Genomic DNA, 16,071 nt, shown 5'->3' on the forward strand with positions numbered 1-16,071 from the left:
AGTCCTTGAGATTCACAAACACAAATACATTAGTTTCATATTGAACATACTCTAGGAGGGTAATACTTAATCTACATTAGGTATGTGTGCATGAGATAATTAGTAGATCCTTTTGTGGATGTAGGCCTGTGTGAAGAAAAAAAAAAAAAAGAACTTCAGCTGGTGTCTACTGGTGTTTTGGCTATCCTGTGTGGAGTAAAAGGGGCCTTGTGGAACAGGGATTAGGGAGTCCATGAGAGCAGAAACTGATTTTTAGACTTCCAAAGTTTCATGATTCACTACAAACCTACTGAGTTCACTGAATTGGTGTTTGTTTGTTTGTTTGTTTTAATCTTTAAGTACAAGTGAACGGTATGTGTGTACACAGTTATGTGTCTTATGCTTTGAAGATTATTGTGTTCTTGAGAGTCTGGCTTACAATTGGTTGGCAAGCTACAGGCAGGGTTTGTATTAACAACCAGGGGCTCCATGTATTCTGAGTGACTAGATCACTCATTGGCCTAACATGTCAGCATAATAAATATGTTTTAAATATTATATTAGAACTGTGAGGCTCTGTCCATTACAAGTACAAAACACTGGCAGGTGGAACACACTGTGACAAATTGTGCTAACTCACTTTGTGAAACTTAGCTTTGTTATCTCACAGTGACAACTACTCCAAGATCATAAAGACTTCTCTGATTCTTCGAGATAGCAATCTTCTTGGGTGATACTCAGAGGCTGTAAGCATAATTGTTCCTCATTAGTTTGACTGCACATTAAAGAATGCTCTTTGGGAATTAGTTATCCTCAGTGATGAATCACAGTGAATTTTAATTGCTGAAAGTTCAGTAAACAATGCAAGGATGCTTGATGTATCTGTAGTATGCATCAATTAGTTTGATTTCATTGTGTTTATGTTATGCAAATGGAAACTAGAAAGTAAATATAACCTTCTCTGATAAAATCAGTGTAATTGTTGATTATTTCACTTACTTTTCATTAAGTTATGACATTTATTTACTTTAAAACATCTTTGTTGCTATATATATATGTAAATAAGTTGCTACTAAATGTATGTATTACGCCATTGCTTCAGCGATAATAACTCAGTGATCATCTCTCTGGATGTATTTTAAGGGAAAAAAGATCATATGTATTATCAAGGAAGCACTAAGGGCAATATATTCTTACTGGAATCTTTACATTCGCCAAGTTCACTGAGTTTATATTTGTTTTAAGGTACCATTAACAAGCTTATAATAGAAATATAAACTTAACGTCTGATAGTAGATTGTACCTGGATTTTTAGTCCAGTAAGACAAGAGATGTGAATGTCTGAATGGCTTGGAAGATTTGATCCAGTCACGTAATCTAGTCCAGTAATTCCTTTGAGTGGCTCTTCTTTCAGTCTCTTTAATAAAGTTTCATAAACTGTTCTTTGTGAGTCAGAAGGGGGTGTATATGGAGAATCTTCTGATGATCTACATTTAAAATAAACATTCGTGCTTTATTTTCTATAGAATTATAGAATTATTGAGATTTAATTGAGAAATGGTCTCTGATTAGTTCATTATCTTTTATAGATTGAGGCAAATCAATTTAAATTTAAATTATAAAATAACAAAACTATCCCAGTGGGATCCACCCACCATCTGAATCCAGTCCACCTGGGACACAGCCTGCAGAGGTGAGTTGCTCATGGTCACCTGAGCCCCACTGTCTAGCTCTAGTCTCACTCTTTGGTTCAGAGGAGCCTTGTGGGACACCAAGAGCATCTTGCTTTTCGCTATAGGAGCCCCATAACTAACCAGCTTAGATCCCTGCCCCACCAATCTCATCCCAGTCCCATCTACAGACCATCCCAGTTGGGTCTTCTTGGGACAGTTTGCAAATGTGAGCTGACCAGTCCCTTGAGGTCCATTGTCTATATCTGGGCTTGCTTTTTGGTCCCTAGGACTCTTGTAGGACCCTAGAACCTCCCACTTCACATGGAGGCCTGCAGGGACCTCACAAACTATCATCTTGGAACATTTCCCACCAATCCCTTGCCATTGGGGTCTGCCTGAGGCTCAGCCAGCAGACTCAGATACCCTGATCTCCATTGTTTTATCTATGACTTCCCCAGCCTTCCCAAGAAGTCTTGCTGCCATCAGGATCATTCAGCTAACATCAGGGAAAACAGATGCCTAAGGGACAGCATAAGAACAAAGTCAAGTTCCAGGGTTTTATGACACCACCAGAGCCCAGTTATCCTGTTATAATAAACCCTGGATATTCTAATGAAACTGAATCACAAGAAGAAGATTTTAAGTCTAATCCTATAAAGATGATAGAGGCCTTTAAAGCAGACATGAATAAATCCTTTAAGGAAGTACAGGGAAATACATTCAAACAGGTAGAGGCAAAACTGCAGTCTATAGATTGGAGAAAGATCTTCACTAACCCTACATCTGACAGAGAGCCAATATCATATGATATATATATATATTGACATATATATACCATATATATGTCATATATCATACCATATATATGAGACATATACATATATGTATATATGATATATAATATCTATGTGTATACACATACACACACACACAAATAACCCAATTAAAATTTGGATACAGAACTAAAGGGAGAATTGTCAACAGAGGAATCTTGTATAGCCTAGAAGCACTTAAAGAAATGTTAGTTTCCTCAGTTTCTCCAATGGGGAAATGCAAATCAAAATGACTCTGAGATTCTACTTTACAACCATCTGAATGGCTAAGATCAAAAACTCAAAGGACAGCACATGCTGGTGAGGTTGTAGAGCAAAGGGAACACTCCTTCACTGCTGTTGGAAATGCAAATTTGTACAATCACTTTGGAAATCAATTTGGCAGTTTCTCAGAAAATTAGGAATAGTTCTACCTCAAAACCCAGGTATACCACTCCTGGGCATATACACAAAAGATGCTCCTCCATCTCCAAAGGACACTTGATCAACTATGTTCATAGTAGCTTCATTTATACAATGAGTCATTTATACAATGGAATACTATATAGCTATTAAAAACAAGGACATCATGAATTTTGCAGGTAAATTAATGGACTAGGAAATATTATCCTGAGTGAGGTAAACTACACCTAAGAGGACATATATGATATGATGTATGTACTCACTGGTAAGTGGATATTAGCCATAAAGTACAGGATAACCATACTATAATAAAGAGCCACAAAGAAGTCAAATAACAAGGAGAGTCCAAGGGAGGATGGTTGAATCTTTCTCAGAAAGTGAAACAAAATAGATATCAGAGATTGATGGATAGAGGGAAGTGATTGGAAGAGGGGACTGTGAGTAGAGCAGGGGGGCTCCAAGGTGTGTGTATGTGGGGGAGGGGGGAGACATCCTATGTAGGGAGAGCTGGGGAGAGAGAACAGAAATCAAAGGGGGTGCAGGTTCTAGGATATGACAGAGAGCTAGATGTTGGTTAGGCCCAAGAGGGTCTATGGAGGTGGGGCTGAATCTAGCTAATATTCCTAGCAGTGGAGGGTGTAGATCCTGAAGTGGTCACTTTCTGTAGCCAGGCATGACTCCCAGTGTAAGGATAAAGACACAAAATGCTTGAAACAAAATATGTCCTACCTCCAAGATGTGCAGGGACAAAGATAGAGCAGAGACAGAGGGAATGGCCAACTAATATCTATCCCAAATTGAGACCCAACCCATGGGCAAGAACCAATCCCTGACACTATTAATAATATACTCTGTGTTGCTTTCAGACAGGAACCTAGCATAGTTGTCCTCTGAGAGGCTCCACCCAGCAGCCAATGGAAAGATATACAAAGACTAAACATTAGATGGAGCTTGGGAAACCTTATGGAGGAAGGATTGAGGGATCCGACAAGGACAGAGACTCCACAGGAGGACCAACAGAGTCAACTAACCTGGACTCTTGTAGGCTCCCAGAGACTGAACCACCAACCAAAGAGCAAGTATGGACTGGACCTAGGCCCCCTGCACATCTGTAGCAAATGAGCAGTTTGGTCTACATGCAGCTTCTCCTAAAATTGGAGTGGGGGCTGTCCCTGAGCCTGTTGCCTGCCTGCCTGTGGATCCTACCCAGAGGAGGTTTCCTCTTCTCAAAACTGAAGGGCAAGTTGGAACTGGGGGGGGGGGTTCTTGTGTAAAGGGGTACTGGGAGCAGAGTGGGGCTGATCCAGAGATGTAAAGTGAATAAATAAATAAATTAGAAAAAAAAACCCAAAGGACTTAAAAAGGCAGAAATTAACATTACAAGAAATTAGTACTAAATATATGCTAAACAAATTGACAAACTTTTTCTAAACTTGATTTAAAAAAACAACAGCATCATACTCCTGACACTTTTGTCAATAACCCCAAATTCCTTCTGCATTTGAAGGTTAGATTGTATTCACTCACTGTTTGGTCGATTGTGTGCAAGCTCTCCATGCATCCAGCTCCTCAGAGAGATGCTCAATTTTTAATGGTACTGACACCACTCGTCGTTTTAAGAGCTGACTGAAACATGAGAAAGAATTGGCATCTGGCATAACAGTAAAACATCAGACAACACAAACAAACTTTAACAACTGAAATTTTATCTATGATGATTGTTCAATAGTGTGTGTGTGTGTGTGTGTGTGTGTATACACTTATGTATACATAGGCATATATCTGCTTACTTACATTATTATCCTTTAAGTCACTGGGAACTCTAATATGCTCAAGACATGTGGTTGGAATAGTGACTCTAGTTCAGTGACCTGCGTAGTGTATGGAGCATGGTGAGAGAAGAAGAGCACTGCTGAACATCAGGAGTGAGGTAGAACAGCTCATCAGGACCCTGACTTAAGTCTGGATAACAGAATATAATGGTACTATTAGAAGAATGAGAAAAGGACTAGATCTGAGAGGCTCATTTTACAGCTGAGGATACTGAATTTAAGGCTGGAGCATGGTGCAGGTTGCTAAACTAGACTCACACATCAGGAGCATTGAGATTAGATTTTGTCTGACCATGAAAATGAGGTGTCTCCAAAAGGATGACAGGCAAAGCTCAGAAGTAAGGTTCCTGTGCCAGTGACCTGACTCACCATCACCATCACCAGCACACATGCACATGCACACATAAAAAGACACACACACACACACACACACACACACACACACACACACACACACACTCACACACTCACCATTTACAAATGAACCTTCTGTAGAACAAATACTAGAACACAGAGAGGAGAGTGAACATAAGAAATGAGGCCAGAGGACAGGAAATAAGAGGAGAAAGGAAGTGTCAATTAAATAGAACATAGCAGTGGGAAGTTGGACATTTAAGTGCATTAAGAAAATGAAAATAGGCTGTAGGACATAAAAGGGAGTAATTATCACAAAGAAAGCCACAAGGACTGGAAAGATGGTTCAGTGGTTAAGGGCACTGACTGTTCTTCCAAAGGACCAGAGTTCATATCCCAGCACCCACTTGGCAGCTCACAATTGTCTGCAGCTCCAAGATCTGACACTCTCATATAGACATACATGCAGGCAAAACTCCAACACACATAACATAAATGTAAATAAAGGGAAAACCCCTAATACTGAGACCTTTTAAAGTTCTCTTTCTTATTTACTGAGTTCTCTTTAATGCAGGCATATTCTGTGAACTCTCTCGTACCTTACACACAGTAACTTTTGCTTTTATTCTTTGCCTTTTTGCTTCCTAGTTCCTGAGGTTGTCTCAGTTTGAATGTAGGTTGATGTGGAATTCTCCATGTAGTCCAGGCTGGTCTTGAACCAGAAAGAATTCCTTTACCTCAGCATCCTATGCTGAGCTTGTAAACATGAGCTGCCACTCTAGTCTGTTAGCCATTTATTATTAATACTAACTTTTTTGCTTATTGAGACTAGATTTCTCTCTGTAGCCTTGGATGTCCTCAAACTCACTCTATAGACCAGGCCAGTCTCGAACTCAGAGCTCCTGCCTCTGATGGTCTGCAATTAAAGGTGTGTGCCACCACCACCCAGCTTATTAATACTAATTTAAGAGAGCATTTTTCTCTCACTTGTCATCAGTGAGGTCACACAAACTGGACAGATTCAACATTATTTTAATGGTAATGATACAGGCTACTGTTGAAGTACAGTTTGTTGACTGTACAGAAACAAACTTTCTTTAATATCTGGTGGTAATGCTTATTGCTTAGGTTGCACTATGTAGCAGCAGCAACTTCTTTACCAGTTGGTTAGGGATAAGAAAGCCTTTCATTCGTCTCAAAGTCTCCTATCTTCTGTAAAAGATACTCAGGAAAATGTTTTTCCCTAGATAATTAGCATCAACAATCAAAAGGTTGCACACACTACCATTTAGCAAGTTAATGGGCTTAGAAATTAATTTTCAGGAAATATTTTGTGAGTTCATTTATTCACTAAATCATACTTGTACAATGATGTGTGTCTTGTTAAGCAGAGAGATGGGTTAGAAATGGAGATCCCTTGGATCAGCTTTGGGTATATATATATATATATATATATATATATATATATATATATATATATATTTTTTTTTTTTTTAATGAAGTAAGTTAAGGATAATGGATAATGAGTGACGTTTAACAAGCTGCTAGAGAATATAGATGTTTAGCTAACAGGTTATAAAAGACGATCTGAGGTGAATATAAAACACTAACTTCTTTACTACTCATGAGTGTCTTTCAGTTGAATATTTCTGCCACAGAGATTGAGAGCTAATCTATATGGGTTCCTGTATTTTAACAGTGGTGCTATGCAATGATGGACGTAAAGTGTAGGTGTGAGACTTTTAGTCCACACCATGAGGACCTGTGGACTGAAGTAGACCTTTACGATCCCCTTTGCCCACCCTTTTATGTCCTCCCTAGATGGCAGACATGTTATGTAGAGGGAAAGAGCTAACAGTTCCAAAGTTAAAAAAAAAAAAAAAAAAGGAAGGATCCAGGTCTTTGGTGGAATTGCTGGACCACTTTATGAGATTTGGGATGGCTCTCTGATGTATCCTGATAGGCAAATGTCAACAAGTCCTGTGCATTTAACTTTCCATTAGCAGCTCTGTCGTTTGTAGCCTGGTGCATTCAGCACTCACAATTCATGTATGTGCTTTCCTGGAGAGCTCACGCTGAGTGAGCAAGTGGACTCACAGAATAATACATTCAGTGCCTGTGCCCTTCTTTGAGATGTTTATCTTAGTAAAGGGAATTTCTCAGTAAAGTGTTTTCATTTTTACCTCGTGTACTCATACAGCGAGGGAACAATGCTTTGATACTGTCTCCTGATAGCCAGCAAGGCACCGATGTAACCACATAAGATAAGCAATTCATTTCGAGCCCTGAAAAAGAATATATTTATTCTTAAACGTTACAATTTGAAGCGTAGGACATTATTCTCTTACATAATTCAAACATGCCTATCCATATTCTTATAGATGATACTTGCAAAATACATTTAGAAAGTTTTTATGAAATTAGAGGGAATGATTTATTCATTGTCTAAAAATTAATTCATAATTCTTATTCCAAAATTAATCATATAACAAAAATTATAATTTAAAGCAACCGTCTTTACACAGCATTTAGCTCTTGTCTGCCTGTACATATTTAATTCTTTTGTATTTTAATGCTCAAACCTGAGTTCTCACACAGAGCAAGCACCCTACTGTTCTTAGTTAATTTGCACCCTGAGGCTACCCCTGCCTTTCTCTTCTTGGCATTTATTTCTAAGTAATTGGCTTTTTATCAGATTTAGGAACTTATGACACATTATGTCACCTCCAGGAAAGGACCAGCGAAATCAGTTTTGTTCCCTGCGGGGTGAACTCGGCAGTGTTCCAGGCCGTTTCATTGCAAATCTCTCTTACAAATTAGCCTCAACTCTCTGAAGACTTCAGTTGTATTAAAAACAAAACTCCTAATGGTCCTTGAGTTTTAGGATGGTGCCATTTTCTGTTTACCAGAACCTGTAAATCTCTCTCATTTAGGCTTAGTATGATTTTTATGTACAATAGATATTGAATAAATATGACCCTTAGTTTCTTATGAACCCCATGCCTATAACCATCTACATGTTTTAAGCTTAGTCTTTTTTGAACAGAAATGAAGCTACAGACATGCACACACATAAACAAACACATGCTAGCTGTTGTTAATAGTTACTGTTCATTTCAAGTTCTCTTTATTGTCCTCTCTTGTTATTATTGTCACAACAAAAGCAATAACAGAAAGTATCTGTTTGTAAGTTCAGCTACATAAGATGATCCTATTTCTTGATTTGAACACCAAAACTAAAATTGCCACTTGAAATATAATACTGGATATTTCCATATCTTGAAGAAAAGTACTTACTCAGTGCACGTATGTAAGAGTAATTTTTCAGTACGGATATAACTCATCAGGTCAAGCACAGGGTAAACAGTATCTAGAGTCCAGTTTGAGTTACTGATACATCCTGGAAAACAAAATCAAATGAAATTCAAGTGAAACTGTATTTTACATTACAGTGTAAAGTTTTGTCCATCCAATTTTTAAAAATTACATAATCAACTCTTTGTCAGTTAATCATAATTGTGTATTCCGTATCACAAACTATTGGTCCATTCCTGGTCTCTAGGTCTTCCCATAACATACAATCAGGAGATAAAGCATGGTCTACATCAGTGATCTTTTTCCTTGTGAAATTTGGAATGGTTTGTGTTTGAACTTCAGGCAGATTATCAAGATGAATGAAAATGCCAAATGAACAAATATATCTCAGATGCAAACTACCAACTAGAAACTTACCTTTGACAAAGTCAATACCAATAGGAAGAGCCTTTTCAGGTTCTTGACTTAGTAAATAATACTTTATGGTTTCAAATACATTGCCATCTGCCCGGGCTGTTTCAGCCAACTGAGTGCATTCTTCTGCAGGGGGTAGATTGCACTAAAAAATAATTTGTTGAAAGACAATGTTACTAAGATTCACATAGATAAAAGCCATAATATAAATGACAATTATTGCTACATTCTCTGTCTGTTTCACTTATTAAAGTTGCCTCAAATATATGTCAATGCAATTCTTTATAAATGAAATTATGTATGGAAATACCTATAAGATCAAAGAATGAAGGTGAGGTCATTAGCTTAAAATCAGATGATTTTTACCACACAAATACTTAGGAAACAAGTAGAACTAAATTTTTCTGATCATAATGCTGTGCTCAGTACTTACTAGTGCAGCTCAGCAAAAGCAAAAATAAAACAAAACAAGCCCACAATGAAGTCAGCTATTCTAGAGTAAATGTATAATAGACATTGTCAAAAGTACATTACATGTAACAAGTACAAAACTATATGATCACACACTGTCTTCTCTACAACTGAAATTAGCCTTTGAGGCCAAAGGACCCGATTCCAAAAAGACTAAACTTATATACGTTCTAAAGCTTGATGGTTTCACATGCACAGCGTGGAAAGTCTGCTATACCTACCATACCTGGATTTAAAATTAAGCACAATAATAATAAAAGGTGATCATCACTGAAATGTCATACTCTAGAATACAAAATTAATTCCTGTTCTATCATGAAATTTCTCAAGTAGGTTAATAATGTGTTTGACTGTGCTTTGATTTTGGTATTTATTATTACCTTAGAAAATTCTCAGAGTTATTAACAACTTCACAATCACTAGTTTTCTGAAGAACAAGTAATAAGTTCCTACCAATGATTCTAATCATATCTTTTAGAATGTGTAATGAATACTGGTTGCATTCATGGCCCTATTATTTCCATGAGAAGGAGAAAGGCTGTCCCTGCTCTCTACAGCTTGGCATCACAGGAAGAGGGGGAGAAAGTGAGTTCTGTTCTGCTGCAGAGCAAGGTGGTTGCAGTGAATCACAGAGTATCCTTCAAAACGCCTTAAAGAAAGGACTTTAAGTGATTTTTACCTCAACAAAAATAAACATGTGTGGTGGTGGGTGTGGAAGGTCCTCTGATTTGAATTAATATATGTATGTATCAAAATGTCACACTGTCAACTGTAAATAAATGATTTTGTTTTGTTGATTTAAATAAGCCAGGATGTATAAACTTAGGTGGGTCATTTCTCCTCCCTATCCCTGCAGATAACACCAGAGCTTCTTGCCTCTGAGACTTAGTTAACATATATTTAAACACTATACAATGCATATCAAGACAAGAGTCCTATTGCCTCTTTCCACATGCATCTTTAACTAAGAGTTTCTACTGGTGTCTACAAAAATAAAACACAGATAACTTTTATTTATTTTTATGTCAAAGATTTTGCTTTTCTTTAGATTTTTATTTTATTTTTATGTATTTGCTTTGTGTGTGTACTTTATGAGGCATAGCACACGTGTGGCGGTCAGAGGACAACTTTCATGTAACATTTTACTCCTGCTGTATAGGAAACAGCAATTGAATTCAGATAATTAGAAATAAGGAGAGGCACCCTTACCCACTGATTCATTTCCATAGTGCCCATAGCAAAATTGAGACAGAAATTCAGATAACAGAAAGTATATAAGGAATAATTGAAAATCTCCAGTACTGTCATAAATTACTGTTGGAACTGAATATTAATCCTTTCATAAATATTTCCATAATAACAGATATGATTTATTCCATAACACACCGATACTTGCCAAGGGACATGCAGGAAAGATGACAAATGGCTTTAGAAATCATGGAATGCAGCCCACAGGTCACCATAGCTTCGGTGTGGCACAGCCCCAAGGGCTATGTGTCTGGAGAACTTTATGCTGTTATATAGTTCTTGCTGGCCTCACATCCCTCTTAAGAATTATATGAAAACTCAAAGGGGGCTTCCAGTCCCTCACTGGGCAGTATCTCTGGCACTCACAGTAATAATGCTTGATCTCTTTCAGGCATTGCTGCTGGGGCAGATTAATGATTCTATGACCACCCTAGAGAAGGACTTAGAGATGTAGATGGTCAGCAATGACCACCACCCTTAGAAAACATTATGAAAAATAGAACTGCTAGTGAAGCAAGGTTGAGATGTTATTTCAACTGGCTCAGATGTAAAAAAATCTTAGGGAACAATATAAAGTTCAGACAGGCACTCTTATTAGTTAAGCTAGGGACTATTTGTAGTCAGGGAATAAGAACAGTGGCAGCAGGGCGGGAGAGGGTATAGGGGACTTTTGGGATAGCATTTGAAATGTAAGTGAAGAAAATATCTAATAATAATAGTAAAAAGAACAATGGCAGCACAGGCTGACGTGACTCTCACTGAGGCTGGACTAGTGATGGTTGATTTCTTATACCCATTTTTGCCCTCAGCTTCCCTATATGATTTATTAAGAACTGCTGATGAGTATTTATTCATTTTGAGAATTTAATGTAGGTATGACTGATTTTTATATAAAAGTCTAAATTTGCAATTCTTTTAAGATTCTTACTAGGTTACTTTTAAAGATAAATAATAAAATAATCACTTCTTTCTTTGTAACTGCAAATTACCACCTATCAGTAAGAGAAACTGCGGAGCTGGAGACAAGATGACTCCTGAAGCTTGCTGGTCAGCCAGTCTAGACAACCAGTGAGAGCTACTGTCCCATGGATAACCATCTTAGAACAAAAGGTGGGAGCAATAGAGCAAAGTTTCAGATAATGACCTGTGACCTCCTTGTGTACATATGTGTGCATGCACGCACATATATGAGCCCTCACACTCACAAACACACAAATAAAGCAGTTAATATAGCGTTCTAACTTGTACAGAAACCTCAGATCCAAAGTAGAACCATAAAAGGACTATGGATTGATCAGACATTTTGCGGATGAAATTCTCATTCCATCTTTAATTTGTATAGATTCTTTACTTCTCAGTGTGTCCTTTCTTTGTAAAATTTGGGCTTGGATCTAGAAGTAAATAAACATTCTTTCTTTTGGTTATCACTTTTGTTGAATTAACAGGAATTATCAGAAAGCCATTATTTAGTTTTGGGCATGAGTTTTTATTTAAATAAATCAAAAATTACTAAAATCATAGCATTTCATTCAAGGTTAGATCATTACTATATCATCAGCTACCTTCTTGTGAAGGTCATTGATTTCTTCGATGCACCCAGGGTAGAAGGCACAGAGTTTTACTAAGTGGACTTCGCTACCAGGAGTCATCAGGAGAAGATCAGCTGCCAGGTTCCTGTTTGTATAACAAAGGGGAAAACTCCATTGAGTCAATGATCCAAAAATAGATCCCCAAATGGTTCGGAAAAAGGAGACACACTCTCCCACCCTGACTTATCCATCTACAATGCTTATTTGGTTATTTATATCACACCATTCCAAGTATGGGTTGCAGAAAGCACAAAAGTTTTCAAAATGCTAAATCTGTGTAACTTAAATTCCTAAAATATAGCACTCAATTTTATCATTAGAGAAGAATCTTCTACCAGACTAAACGGTTGTAAATAGGATTTTGGAGAAAATGCTGAGGTAAAGTGAAGGCTAACACACTTAACCTCTTTGTCATTCTCAACAGAAGGAAGTTCTATGAGCCTTCACTCTGACAGTAGCAAAATACTTAGCTACTTCAACTCTTTGGACTAGTGTTGTTCTGCTTGTTTTTCCTTTAAGGTTTAGGAAGAAATTGAAGTAAGAAATACAGTTGTTAAATATTTTAAAAGCTTAGAACTAGTGTAATAAATTGCTTACAAGAATAAAATGACATGGACTTCATAACATTGTGAAAAAAGATGTGAGAAGCTTTTTTCAAAGCAGTAGGTGAATATTTTGTCTCAAGTATTATAACTCAGAAAACACTAAATTTCAAGTGGCTCAAGATTATATATATGTATATTTTTTGTGTCTTTAGAACAGATAATATATTAAAAGATAGTATATAGAGCTGTAAACCCAGGACTCGTAATTAGAGCATTTGATCATTTATATGATCAATTAATTTTTAAATATATAAGACATGCTTTGAAAAATATAAAGAATACAGAATAAATATAGAGATCATTTGCAACCATTGTTGTCAAATCCAAACTTTTAGTAAAGACACATGCCAGCTACCCCACCCCAGGAAAAACCAAAACAGCAGCAATTTTAGTTAGGATTATAATCAAATTTTTAGAATTAAAAATCATTTTAGAAGTGTTTTACAAAATTTTACATAAAATATTTCAACTACAATAATTTTTACTTTTGTTTCTCCCTAGCCAATCAATAATTCAATAAAATATCACTATATCATCTTAAATTCCCTATATTATTACTACCCTTAATCAGGTAAGTTTTTAAAACTCCAAATTAAAGTAGTTTACCTATTCTTTTTAGGAGGTATAAATTACTGTTCTTTCTAATAACAATATTTAATAGTGTGTGTGGTATGTGTGTGTGGTATGTGTGGTGTGTGTGTGTGGTATGTGTGTGGTGTATATGGTGTGTGTGCGGTGTGTGTATGTGGTATGTGTGTGTGTGTGGTGTGTGTTTGTGTGGTGTGTGGTGTGTGTGTGTGTGATGTGTATGGTGTGTATGTGTGTATGTGGTGTGTATGTGTGATGTGTATGTGGTGTGTATGGTGTGTGTGTGTGTGTGTGATGTGTGTGTGGTACATGTATGTGTGGTATGTGTGTGTGGTATGCATGTATGTCTGTGTGTGTACATAGTCTTTCCATCACGGAATTGAACTCAGCTCATCATATTTATACAAGCCTTTTTATCTGCTGAGTCATATTCCCACTCCTAATAATATTTTTAAGTTAATGTACTTGAGGATACAGGATTGCATTCTGATTTATCCTTTGAAAACAACTATACTAAAACTATATTAAAATTCCCAACTGCAAAAAAAGTCTCACTTGTCCCCACAAACTACATCCTGATATAGAAAGAAAATTCTTAAGAGTTGCCAATTATATTCATTTTTTATTTCACTGTTTCTTTAAAACTGACTGCATTATTGTGTACTCAATAACAAAACATAGGACACCTAAACCATCTAAACTTACATTTCATTATTATAATGTGGTATATTTTGCTTAGCAGAGTTAGTTAACTTTTAGCATTGTACAAAGCCATAGTTAGTACAACTCTTTTCTGTACAACTTTTAAGTATTAAGCTATACAGTTAAGCTATAAAAACTATTTGTATTGTTGTATGCTTAGGTTCTTATTTCTTACAAATTATATAACGTACATATACAAATTGGAATATTGCAAAACCAAATCGTATGGGAGTGGTTTTAAAGAATTAAAACTGCGTGAAGCTTTACAGTAACATGTTAATAAGAACAAAGCTAGCCAGTACCTGTATACAACAGATGGGAAGCTGGAGAGAAGACATTGAATGTGAGCATCAGACAAACATCATAAATACCAAAAACAAACAAAACTGCACTGATAAATGTAAAATACATGAACCACTTAACTGTTTTCATTTATGAAATAATGACTAGCTTCCTTAAACTGAATAATTTTTAATTTTTAATGATAGGATTCCAATAGCTATATATGAATTTCTTGTGAAAATTATCATACTTCGTAGAATAATTTTTGGCATTTGCAAAGGAGGTATACCTGGAGGAGTTGCCAGGTGAGGGAAGTGTGACTTTATTAGAAGAATGACAGATATTAGCTGATTGAAATAATTTAAACACATGGATAAAACAATTAGCAACCATTTTATCTTTACTTCTTTCTCTTTTCAAATATATAGTTTTACTTTTTGAAATTAGAATTGCATTATTTATACCTTGTCCTCAGTATGATCCTCCCATGCATCCCTTCCCTCTCTCAAACTCATGCCCTCTTTTTGTTTCTTGTTACATGTATACATCTATAATTCTTTCTTTTTAATTTGATTTTAATTAGGTGTTCTCTTCATTTACATTTCCAATGCTATCCCAAAAGTCCCCCATACCCCCTTCCCAACTCCCCTACCCACCCACTCCCGCTTCTTGGCCCTGGCGTTCCCCTGTACTGAGGCATATAAAGTTTGCAAGACCAATGGACCTCTCTTTCCACTGATGGCTGACTAGGTATTCTTCTGATACATATGCAGCTAGAGACACGAGCTCCAGGGTACTGGTTAGTTCATATTGTTGTTCCACCTACAGGGTTGCAGACCCCTTTAGCTCCTTGGGTACTTTCTCTAGCTCCTCCATTGGGGGCCCTGTGATCCATCCAATAGCTGACTGTGATCATCCACTTCTGTGTTTGCTAGGCCCCGGCATAGCTTCACAAGAGACAGCTATGTCAGGGTCCTTTCAGCAAAATCTTGCTAGTGTATGCAATGGTGTCAGCATTTGGAGGCTGATTATGGGATGGATCCCCAAGTATGGCAGTCTCTATATGGTCTGTCCTTTCCTCTCAGCTCCAAGCTTTGTCTCTGTAACTCCTTCCATGGGTGTTTTATCTATAATTCTTAATTCACATATACAATCTTCTCCATCTATATAAGGTTGCACACACACACACCCGTATCACATATCTATCTATCTATCTATCTATCTATCTATCTATCTATCTATCTATACACACATATATGTAGATATACATATATCTACATATATATAAAACACATACACATATGCATACGTATATACATATGCATATATATGTATGTATATATATATATATATATATATATATATATATATATATATATATATTCTTTAAAAATATTCCATATTTCATTCAGCTTAGATTATAGCTATGAGCATGGAGTCAGCTACATTTTTAGAGATGATTTGGGTTACATTTTGAAATTTTTGATCGGCCATGATAAAACAACTACATAGTTGATTGCTGTAGGTTTTTGAGAAGGATGGGCGTCATTTGAAACTCTCAGAGGACAGTTGATATTGGAAACATCTGAACCTATCACAGGGTACCACTATATTTTGTTAGTGAAGAGTGCTCCTAAATCACTATAAGACATGAGCAACTAGAATAATGCTAATAATAGTTTACTATCAAATCCCAAGATCTGGAAAAAAGTACAATGTTTTCAGCACGGCAGTGATTCACTTTAGTAGTTAAGGGCACATACTTAACTACTTGTTACTTTGGA

The 16,071-nt window shown here is 36.6% G+C and overlaps 1 protein-coding gene across 22 annotated transcripts in view; it reads right to left on the reverse strand.

Annotated features, from left to right (window-relative positions):
• The window catches only part of Wdr17 (WD repeat domain 17), a 97,699-nt gene that overhangs the window by 1,750 nt on the left and 79,878 nt on the right, over window positions 1-16,071 (reverse strand). For 12 of the 22 annotated variants that reach the window (NM_001172152.2, NM_028220.4, XM_006509431.3 and 9 more), the window contains 7 exons: window positions 14,308-14,328; window positions 12,084-12,195; window positions 8,806-8,947; window positions 8,371-8,473; window positions 7,257-7,358; window positions 4,415-4,513; window positions 1,283-1,466 (listed from right to left, as the gene is read on the reverse strand). In NM_001172152.2, the coding sequence (NP_001165623.1) occupies window positions 1,283-1,466; window positions 4,415-4,513; window positions 7,257-7,358; window positions 8,371-8,473; window positions 8,806-8,947; window positions 12,084-12,195; window positions 14,308-14,328 (763 nt within the window). Of the gene's footprint in view, window positions 1-1,282; window positions 1,467-4,414; window positions 4,514-7,256; window positions 7,359-8,370; window positions 8,474-8,805; window positions 8,948-12,083; window positions 12,220-14,307; window positions 14,329-16,071 lie in introns of all 22 variants that reach the window. The other 10 variants (XR_001778439.2, NM_001372372.1, NM_001372376.1 and 7 more) reach the window with 2 other exon arrangements.

The sequence above is a fragment of the Mus musculus genome, chromosome 8 (assembly GCF_000001635.26).
Source record: "Mus musculus strain C57BL/6J chromosome 8, GRCm38.p6 C57BL/6J".
Lineage (NCBI taxonomy): Eukaryota > Metazoa > Chordata > Mammalia > Rodentia > Muridae > Mus > Mus musculus.